The sequence below is a fragment of the Lagopus leucura genome, unplaced genomic scaffold (assembly GCF_019238085.1).
Source record: "Lagopus leucura isolate 7727_CA_CO unplaced genomic scaffold, USGS_WTPT01 27-63_obj-0_obj, whole genome shotgun sequence".
Classification (NCBI taxonomy): Eukaryota; Metazoa; Chordata; class Aves; order Galliformes; family Phasianidae; genus Lagopus; species Lagopus leucura.
The window spans coordinates 1,879-11,868 of NW_024964067.1; the positions used below are offsets into that span (position 1 = coordinate 1,879).

Genomic DNA, 9,990 nt, shown 5'->3' on the forward strand with positions numbered 1-9,990 from the left:
CTTCCCACAGCCACAGGTGCCATGGCTCGAGTTCAGGTGTGGGTCCAGAGTGTGTGGGTGGTGGCACAGTGCTGGCCACCCTGGGGACACCGTGCCCATGTCACGCTGCTGCCTGCATCCCTGCCACCTGTGCCCATTGTCTCCCCTTGTAGGACTGAAGAAGGGGTGCCAGGACAGGGGTGTCTGCTCCTTGCCAAGGAACAAGCCGTTCACCCTCGTTGGCCATCACCACAATAACCACATCCTGATCCAAACAGGCAAAGAACAAAAACAGCTGTGAAAGCCGTCACGCTTTCTTAGAGGCTGCTTTTATTACTGTGACCTACTGGCATCGCTCTTTAAGCTTATACAATGAGCTGCCTACAGGCTTTCATTCAAAGGCTGGGAAATTTGGTGGTACTGTGTTGTTGGACAATTCCACAATTTTCTTTTCTTACTTTTCAAGCACTTCAGTTAAAATTGTATCTTAAAGAGTCGGCTTTTGGAAAGGTTCATATGGACACGTCTGTAGGCTGAGGTGGTTTTGGTTACTTTGGGCAACCAAAGAGAAGTCATTTTCTCCACTGTTTGTGGAGAAATGATTCCCAAGGCTGACTCAGCCACGGGGCTCCTCCTGGCTCCCGCTTTGCTTAACACCCTTATCTGAGACTTGCCAACAAATCCACCTTCAAGATACGAGATGCACCACTGGGCTCGGTAATGCTTGTGGGTTCCTTCCAACTTGGGATATTCTGTGATTCTGTGACTCTAAAGGTCAATGGTAATGGCAGCGTTGTAGGTTCTGTTCTGCTGGATTAAGCCCGTCTATGTGTAAACGAGCTGTACCTGAGCAGCCAAAGTGAACTCAGCAGCCTTGTGGGAAAGGGAAACTTAATGTGCAGCCAATTCCCAGAAAAAGGCAAAGTAAACACTGGGGCAGGAATTTCCTACAGAAGAGCAGCCAGGAAGGGCCAGCCAGGCATGGCTGCTGTCACAGAGTGGGGAGTGAGCAGCAGGAGCACAGGGGCTGGGAAATCCATCAGGAAATGAGCCATAGGATGTGGCCCCTCATGGAAGTGCAGTGTTGGTGGGTCTGCAGGTGGTGGTAACAAGTTGACACTGACTGATGGTAACAAGTGGCACTGAGATGGCACTGGGGCAGCTGTGCAGTGCAGTGCTCAGCATTATGGGCAGGGATCAGTTCTGTAATCGGAGCTCAGAAGTGAATCTAAAGGGAAAGAGAAACTGACCACAGCAGCCAATTTTCTGTTTCCCTTACAAGAAATAGGGAGTGCTTTCTGACATGCAGGTCACCATGAGGTTACAGTGTGATGAACACAGAAGTAAAACACTCTTATTTTAACAGACCCCTGGAATGTTGCGAAAGAGCATATGAGAAAAAACAGTGAAAAGCAAGTTACATCAGCCTCTCTGGCGAACAAAAAGTGTTACAGAAGGGGAAGCATGAAAATACACAAGAAAAGCAACTGTTAGACCCCAGGACAATTGTGATATTCGTTGGCAATGAAATATGGTCATCCAAGATATTAATGGAATGTTTGTTTTTCCATAAACAATATTGTTTCCTCCAACAAAAGCCAATTTGATAAAACAACAGTGAACCTGCACACCAGCTCTGAGCAAAAAGAGCCCAGGAGCAGGCGGGATGTGGCTGGGCTTTGTGCTCTTGGCTGCCTTCTGCAGTGCACTGGGGTCCTGGAGCAGGTCTGAGCCATCGGGTCTGCAGCAGGAACCCTAAGCCCGGCCGCACGCAGGACTGAGCTGTAGGGAGCACATGCTGTGGGCCTGCAGACCCTTCCAGTCTGGTCCCAAAGTAGCATGCATGATTGAGCAAGGAGAGCAAGAATGGGATGGGGCCTGGGGGCTGCCATTCCCAGATGGGCATTAATGATGTCAGACACCATGTGCATGGCTGTGCTGTGATCAACAGACAGCAGAAGATTGACCAGTGAAAAAGGGATTTTCCCCAGCTGAGCACCCTGCTGACAGCTTCCTTGAAGGGTCCTGCACAAACATGAGTTGTAAGCAAGGAGGGTCAGTTTCAGCACACTATTTTGGGAATGTTTGCAACCAGGAACGGTAAATGTGGGCTCACCCCGATTGCATAACACTGGGCAGAGTCAGAGATGGGAGCAATAAAAAGGCGAGAGAGCGTGCAGGAGGGATGAGTCCTGCCAGCAGCACACCCGGCTGTCCACCTGCTGCAGAGATGGTGCACGCAACCTCCTCCCTGCTGCTGCTGCTGCTCAGCCTGGCTCTGCTGGCTCCCGGACACTCTGCCAAAAAGGTAACGGGATGGAGCTGGGAGAGGGTGCCCCTAGGTGCCCACCCCGGCCTCCTGCCCGGCACTGAGTCCTTCCCTTCATCCCAGTGCTCGCTGACCGGGAACTGGACCAACGACCTGGGCTCCAACATGACCATCGGGGCCGTGAACCACAGGGGCGAATTCACAGGCACCTACTACACAGCTGTAACAGCCACATCAAATGCCATCAAACTGTCACCACTGCAGGGGACCCAAAACAACATCAACAAGAAGACCCAGCCCACCTTTGGCTTCACTGTCAATTGGAAGTTTTCAGGTACTTCTCCCCCAGCCTCCCTGCAATGACCCTGTTCCTCTGCTGCCCTTCCCTGTGACATCCCCTTTGCTCTCCTGCCCTTCCCCACGATGTCCCCACTGGTCTCCTCCAGTTCTATATGGTGGCCCTGATGATCTCTCCTCCTCTCTGTGATGTCCCTGACGATTTCCTACCCATACCCGTAGTCCCCCCAGTCATGCCCTGCCTCTCATGGCCCCAGTGCTGCTCCATCCCTGCTGTGTTCTCAGCAGCCCCATCCCTTCCCCCAGAACTGTGGACTGCTGTCACCTCCTGGTCCCCAGGATCAGGGGAAGTGCTGGGGATGTCCCCAAGGGGCAGGGAGAGCTCAGATGAGTTGTCTCCAGGGCAGAGGGACCATAGCTCTGGCACTGCCCTGCTCTGTGTGGAGCTCATGACCCCACTCCCCTCATCTGCCCCTTTTCCCACAGATTCCACCACTGTCTTCACGGGTCAGTGCTTCATAGACAGGAATGGCAAGGAGGTCCTGAAGACCATGTGGCTGCTGCGGTCAAGCGTTGATGACATTGGCGATGACTGGAAAGCCACCAGGTGAGCCCAGAGCAGAGGCACAATGTCCCAGGCAGTCCTAGAGGCTGTGCACTTACCACCTTACATGTCCCCTCTGTTCCCCACAGGGTTGGCAACAATATCTTCACTCGCCTGCGCTCAGTGAAGGAGTGAGGATGGCTCTGCGAATCCCACGTCAGCAATAATGCGGGAGCGCTGACTCTGCTTGTGACATTCCTTCCAATAAAGCTTTACATCAGACACACTCTGGCTCTTGCAATGTCCCTTTGGTCTGCACTTCTGGCCCCCATATCCCCCCGTCACATCCCAGTTCCTCTCCCCCCACCTGTCCCACACCCCATGGCGTGGCAGTGCCAGCAGTGACACTTTGCGACACCACGTCCCCTGTGCCACCACAGGCACTGCTCAATGCCTTTGAGACCGCACACATTTAGGAAATGGGTAGGGAAGAAAGCTTAAGAAGTCAAAAGGGAACAGAAGACTGTGCAGGGGCTGCGTGTGCTCGGGCCCACAGAGCACAAAGGGAGGGCTCCAATCCCCACAGCATGCAAGGAAAGCTGTCAGGGACAGCTCTGCCAGGAGCTTGCAGAAATAGCACGCTTCCTGGTCCTCTGTCTTGCAGGAATAAAACATGAACCTCTTTGACCGAAGGACTCATTCCTGGCATTTTTATCATCGCTGCCCCTCATCCCACAGTGGGAGGTCCAGGCTGCATTTCCTTTCCCCTGCTGGCTTAGAGCTGCTTGCTGTGGCACACAAGTGAGAGCAAAGAAAGCAAGGAGAAAAAACAGCAGTACTAGGGCAGAACAGGCTATGAGAGCAGATCAGCCAGCCCTGAAGCCCCCTACTATTCTACCTAGTACAGCTGTGGGAAATGCTCCAGACTCTTCACCTCAGTCTCAGTATCTTTCTGCAGAGAAGGGTTGTGCTGGCTGGTATGGCAACACCCCGTGCCAGCAGCACCAGGTCCAGTGTAGAGCCCCCTGCTCCTGGCCCCAGAGCCACTGTGGTGTCTGCTCCCAGCACTGCTGGCAGCACCACCCTTTGCTTTGCTTTTGGATCACTCAAAGGGATTTGGGATAGAGCTGGGCTAGCACCAGGGGCTGCAGGTTGCATCAGTGCCATTACACATCTTAGCTTTGACTTGTGAAAAAACACAACAAAATCCAGCCAAGACTCCTACACCTCCCCACCACTGAGCAGGGCTCCTGGGGCAGGAGATGCAGGGTGAGCATGGCTGCCTTCCCAAGGCCAGACTGAGGGGCTCTGAGCTAACAGGATGAGCTGCCTCATCCTGTTAGAAGCATGCTATTGTCAGTTAGAGACATGACCCAGGCTTGAGACATCCTTCTTTACTTTTTCTCCTCCACAATGAAATCTGGCATACACTTCGACTTCTTGTCCATCTGCACAAGAACCTTTTCATACCACAAGTGTGTGCTGCTTGCCTCTCCAAGTTCCTGCACCCCAAACCCTGTGCAGGGCTCAGCAGCCTGAACACCACAGCCACTGATGCCTCTGTGGATCCAGTGATCCTGCCTGACTCCAATACGTAGCCTTGATCTAGTAACCACCACCTTCCTAGCAGTCAGGGCCCTCCAATTCCCCCCAGCAATGGGGCTATTGCACCACTCCAGACTCGCAGCCTTCCCGCAGTTGGGCAGTTTCTCCTTGTGAAAGCAGAGGTGGGGGCAGACAGCAGTTACTTGTGCTTCCTACAAGGGAAGCTGCTTAGTTCCGTTGTGGTAACAGCTTTTCTGTGTGGCATGGTGCTGTGAGCACTGTCACTGTGCATGTGTGCTGGCAACATAAATTTGTCCTGAACGATTTTGAAGGTATTTGCATGCCCCTGGCCTCTGCTGGCCTGGGAGCAGGGCTCCTGCACTCAGGGTACTTTCACAACGCTCCCAACCCCTTGCCCCAAACCCAAGCCCCGTCCTCCTCTGGTCAGCCCAGCCCCAGATTGAAAAGACTATGGAGTGCAGTTTGCACAGAGGGCATGTTTTATTTTCCCATCATTAACAAGGAAATGTCATTTGCTTAGATCTAAAGTAAGACAAGAAGATATGTTCAACAGGTACCACTCAACTGTATTCCAGGAAAGACAAAAAGCCCCAGTGCAAAGCGCTTCTGCTCAGCCTCACAGAGCAACCAGAGCCAGCAAAAAGCCTCACTGGTCAGTGCAGGAAAGCTCAACCTCACAGTGCAGCTGTGAACCTCAGGTGCAGAAAGGAAAACCTTCAGAATAACAGGCTCAGCTTCTCTGAGCTCTCTGCTGCAGTTAATAGTCTAGCAGAAAGCTTCCTCATCTCCCTGGGCAGAAGCCCAGCTCCCAGAGCTTTGGGAGAGGAGTGGCTCAGGCCTCTGTGACAGAAATGGGCATGCACAACATGGAAAGAACTCCCCATCATCTCCTCTAGCTACGCCAGAAGCTGCACCCATGGCTCAACAGTGAACAAGAACAGGGGAAGTGCAGGGTCTGCTGCAAGGACGGGACGACTCCCTGTCAGGGCACTAAAGATAAGCATCACACTGAGAAATCAGAAATCACTGTAGGACTAAAGATAACGGACAAGGGACATGTGCTTGTGGCCACCAGATGCAGTAAGAAGCACAGGACCCAGCCTGTTCACTTCCATCTGGGCAGGGAGAAGCAAGGCAATGGCATTCATCAGCAGCAGCCTGCAGGTACTCACACCTCAGGCCCAGATGCTTTCAGCTTCCGGGCCAGAGCCCATCCCCAGTGAGTCTGAAGGCTTGCCCAAGGCTACAGGGAACAAAGCTCCCTGAGCTTCCTACCACATCTTGGATAGGAGCCTCTGTTACAGTTACACAGAGCAGAATGTAAGGATAGATCATCTCTAAAATGATTCCTCTCTAAAATGATTCCTCTGAGCTGCCAGCAATCAGGAGACTACATAAAAGCATTTGCTTTTACAGATTATCTGTTAACACAGTTCTGGCTGACCCTCCCAGCAGGGTGCCCAGCCTCACCCTGTCAGGCAGCAAGGAGGGGACGGTCACATCTCATGGTCACATCTCATCGGTGCGGTGCTGCTGGATGACAACGCTGGTGGTGTGCTCCACCCACTCCTGACTCTCATCTTTCCATGGTGCCAGCATCTCTGACTGCAAGGCATCTCTCTGGGAGTGCTGCTCCTGCGGCTGCGGAGGACCCAGCTCAGAGCCCGCTGTCCCAGGAGGGTCAGAGGATGAGTTGCTGTTGAATGCAGGCCTTGGGTCAGGCTTGGGTGGACTCTGCCCCTCTTCCCGTGACTGATTGAGGCTGCCCAACAGTGAAGTGTCTTCAGGCTCTGGACTGAACCTCTCCAGTACAACTTCCTCCTGCACAGCAGGTGCTGCCTGCCAGACCTTGTTTGGGAACTCACGAATCTGCCGTGACAGAACTGCAAAAGAGGGAGAGCCAGCTTCAACACTCCCACCCTGACAGCAGGATGCATCAACCTCTCACGGTCCTGCAGGTCAATACAGAACCTGCGAGATAAACTCAAATTGTTCAGCTGGGGATGCCTCCTCCCAGTGAGGCACAGAAAGAACATTGAACTCTGCCGTTCTGGTGGTATCACCCCTAGCCCTGGGTGAGAGGGACAAAGAATCTGGAGACAGGCTAAGAAAGGGAAGGAAAACCAATGCTCGTATCAGGCAAGGGGCTCTTGGGATGGAAGTGCCCCAAAATTCAGGCTGTCTCTGTGGGAAGTGCTCTGTTCTTGCAGACAACATTTTTTATGGAATCATGCTTGGGGAACTCACCTCTGAACTCTGGCTGTGGCCCTCTGCTGCCGAACGAGTAGAGGCTGGGTGAGAGAATGAGGCAGAAGGAAAGGACAAGGACCTGGAAACAAAGAACAGCAAAGCCTTCAGCAAAAGACGTGAATAGGCATCATGAGCTGCAATAAATGCTTGCCTGCCAAGCTTATGGAGACAACAGAAACTCCTCCATCACAAACACGGGGGCTGAAGGTGCTCACCATGATGCAGGTGCTTGCTGTGGTAGTTTTGGTTGTGGACTGTCTCACCAAGGCCTGCAGTTTACGCAGCTGCTCCAGCAGAGACCTGCAGGATAGCAAACAGTGAAGGTTAATGTAGCAGCTGAGGCATGAACTGTGCTCCCCTCCTTCACAGCCAGTGGCAGAATACAATCCTTGCAGAGGAACAACCTTCCCCATCACATCTCCTGCCACGTCAAACAACAAAAACTCACATGTTCTGCTTCTGCAGGAGCTGCACCTTCTTCTGCAGCTCATGGTTTTGGGCTGTGCAAGCTGCCACCCTGCCCAGGACAGACAAACAGCAAGGGAGAAGAACAGAAAGGTTTTAATTTGTTAGACAACAGCAGGAACTTTTCTGGCATCCCATTTCACGGGACCAGCCATCGCCCCTGAGTGGCTGGGGCAGATGAAAACACTTCTGGAGTCTATTGGACATCAAGTGGCACAAAGCCCAGAGACCATACCTCGCACAGGACATGGGAAAAAAGGGCTGGGAGGGAGATGAAGTCTTTGCTGAGTCCCTCAGGGAATCGCCATACTAACCTGTAAGGATGCTTGCTCCTGACAGCACAGCAGCACCATTGTTCAGAGATACCAGTTTGTACTGCAAACTAGCCTGACACTGAGAACATGCTGGACCTAGCAGGTCAGCACCTGGCTCAAAGTGAGAAGGCTCTGGGTCTTCTCCAAGTGCAAGAGAGCAGACAGACTATGGCCCAAGCTACTGAGCTCCCTCCAGGGTCTGCTTATCTTCTGCCCACAGCGGCAAGACCTCAGCAGTAGCACAGCACAGTACTGTGTGCTCATACCTGTTCTCCAGGCCATCAACATAGATTTTCTTCCTGCGACGACTATCCTGGGCTGACTGCTTGTTCCGGATCTTCCGACGCACTTTCTTCAGAAGTCGCTCCTCAGCCTGCAATAACCATTTCTCATTAGCAGCCAGCCCTGGGTGAAGGCAATCCAGTCTTTACAAATCCTGTGTAGCACTCAGGAGCCCTGCTTAGAGAAGCAGAAAGCAATGTACTTTTGTCCTCTGTCCCTTTCAGACCATTGGACAAACTGCACAGGTTGCACAGCAAACTCTGGTCTGCTGATAAGACTGGCAATTTCACGGCATACCAGAGGACTGGGTCACACTGGAGGGAGATGGAAAACACACAACTCAGGAAGCACCAAGTAAGCAGGATGAAAAAGGCTGCAAGCACTGGTGGTGTAGGAGAGCACATTGTCCCACCACCAAAGCATTTTCAGCACTGAAGGGTAGGAGGAATCCAAGTTTGTTTGGGAGTTACAGGCCGCAGTGAGGACTCACTTTGGTCAGTGGCAGACAGGTTGGTAAGGAAACACCATCCTTTTCCAGAAGCTGCCTCTCCTCCTCAGTCAGGACCAGCTCTGGGAAGTTGGACTGGAAGAAAAAAAAAAACAGCCAAGCAAGAAAAATACATCTACTGAGAGCACAAAATAAAGGGAGTCCTTTATTACTAGGTAGAGAAAGTGTGCAAACTTTTCAGAACCAGAATCTGCTCTCCCAAAGCAGCACCACTGTCTCCCTTAAAACATTCCTCGAGTGGCTGTGCCCAGAAAGGGAGATGTGAGCAAAAGCAAACAGAGTGCCCAGAAGTACACACTTCCTGAGGCACAAGACTCAGTACCTGTATGGGGGCTCCAGGAATATGCTGGGGTCCAGCATCCACAGCAACAGTGATTGGAAAACTGCAGTCCTGTTCCAGCGTCTCATTCGTGCCTTCCAAACACATCCATGTCTCTGGTAATAAAGGCAGAATGGGCCTTAATAAAGCTGCATAAAAAACTTACCAGACAGATTTGATCAGCATGAAATCAGTTATATGGCAGTGAAAAGCCACCATGCTCATCTTTCTCCAACATTATTTTGTGTCCCTACACCAAATCTCCACACCAGGCACAGCACTGCCTGCAGCTAGGACAGAGGGATCGCACACATCACTTACCAAGGTCAATGGAAACATCTCCTTCTGCCATGTCAGACCTCACGCTTTCCAGTGCCTGCCAATCTTGATGGAGGGAATAGTTGTGATCAAACTGCACGATGTCTGAGCTCTGAGGGCTGCTGGCAACATCGCTGCCTGAGCTGTGGAACAGGTTCTGATCCTCAGAAGTGCTGCTATCACTGTCAGCAGGGAAACAGCCCTGCAGCGGGCACAGTTCGTCCTCAGAGGGGCTCAGCAGGGAGCTGATGAAGCTGTCCATTTCCTTGTCCAGGAGCTGCGGAGAAAAACCTCCAGCTAAACAGGAGTCAACCCTCCCGCCAGCACTCGGCAGCGACTCCTCCACGACCCACCTCGAGCTCAGGCAGCACCCAGTCCCCCAGCGGCGGGCTGTCCCCCGCGGGGCTCCCCGCCACCGGCGCGTCATCGTTCAGCAGGAAGTCGAGCAGGTCCCCGTCCGGCAGCGCGGCCAGAGGCTCCAGGCCCGCCATCGGAGCCAGGAAGCGCCCAGCCCCAGCGGGAAAGAGCCACGAAGGGTGAGAGCGCAAGGCGGGGAAGCCGGGCCTGGGCGGCGCCGGGAAGACGGGGGGCGGGCCGGGCCTCGGGGCCCGAGCAGCGCGAGGAGACAGAACGGGAGGGCCGCAGACGCTGCTCGGCGCGCAGCGCAGCCGCTCCAGGGAGCGCAAGGGCCGCCGTGGGGCCCCGGGCCGGAACGGGCCGCTCCTCCGCTCCTCCGCTCCTCCGCCGCCCCGCGCTCCGAAACCCGCTGCCGCGTCCGCCCCTCCGCGACCACCGCCCCGCGGTGCCGTCACCGCCGCCCGGCAGCCCCCGCGCGAGGCCCCGCCCGCCGCGCCCGGCCCCGCCCGCCGCGCCCGGCCC

The 9,990-nt window shown here is 53.8% G+C and overlaps 2 protein-coding genes across 3 annotated transcripts; one reads left to right on the plus strand and one right to left on the minus strand.

The window, feature by feature from the left end:
• Positions 1-2,169: 2,169 nt before the first annotated feature.
• Positions 2,170-3,375, plus strand: LOC122191521 (avidin). The gene is made up of 4 exons (XM_042891801.1): positions 2,170-2,287; positions 2,372-2,582; positions 3,032-3,152; positions 3,239-3,375. The coding sequence occupies exons 1-4, from the start codon at positions 2,210-2,212 to the stop codon at positions 3,282-3,284; spliced, it is 456 nt and encodes a 151-aa protein (XP_042747735.1). The 5' UTR covers positions 2,170-2,209; the 3' UTR covers positions 3,285-3,375.
• A 1,093-nt stretch (positions 3,376-4,468) lies between these two features.
• On the minus strand, positions 4,469-9,683 carry LOC122191520 (cyclic AMP-responsive element-binding protein 3-like). 2 transcript variants are annotated; one of them, XM_042891799.1, is made up of 9 exons: positions 9,465-9,683; positions 9,115-9,388; positions 8,797-8,909; positions 8,457-8,549; positions 7,951-8,057; positions 7,354-7,422; positions 7,121-7,205; positions 6,903-6,984; positions 4,469-6,538 (listed from the first exon to the last, which is right to left on the minus strand). In XM_042891799.1, the coding sequence occupies exons 1-9, from the start codon at positions 9,600-9,602 to the stop codon at positions 6,165-6,167; spliced, it is 1,335 nt and encodes a 444-aa protein (XP_042747733.1). In that variant the 5' UTR covers positions 9,603-9,683; the 3' UTR covers positions 4,469-6,164. The 2 variants fall into 2 exon arrangements, with proteins under 2 accessions (XP_042747733.1, XP_042747734.1); XM_042891800.1 differs by having other exon boundaries at positions 9,115-9,408; positions 9,465-9,510.
• Between the last annotated feature and the right edge of the window lie 307 nt (positions 9,684-9,990).

Excerpts from the sequence above, each read along its gene's own strand:
- LOC122191521 (XM_042891801.1), top strand. The coding sequence starts at position 2,210 with ATGGTGCACGCAACCTCCTCCCTGCTGCTGCTGCTGCTCAGCCTGGCT. Across the intron at positions 2,288-2,371 it reads CCGGACACTCTGCCAAAAAG|TGCTCGCTGACCGGGAACTG; the intron begins GTAACGGGATGG and ends CCTTCATCCCAG. Across the intron at positions 3,153-3,238 it reads GATGACTGGAAAGCCACCAG|GGTTGGCAACAATATCTTCA; the intron begins GTGAGCCCAGAG and ends TGTTCCCCACAG.
- LOC122191520 (XM_042891799.1), bottom strand. The coding sequence starts at position 9,602 with ATGGCGGGCCTGGAGCCTCTGGCCGCGCTGCCGGACGGGGACCTGCTC. Across the intron at positions 7,206-7,353 it reads CTCCTGCAGAAGCAGAACAT|GTCTCTGCTGGAGCAGCTGC; the intron begins GTGAGTTTTTGT and ends GCTATCCTGCAG. Across the intron at positions 6,539-6,902 it reads GCCACAGCCAGAGTTCAGAG|TTCTGTCACGGCAGATTCGT; the intron begins GTGAGTTCCCCA and ends CCTCTTTTGCAG.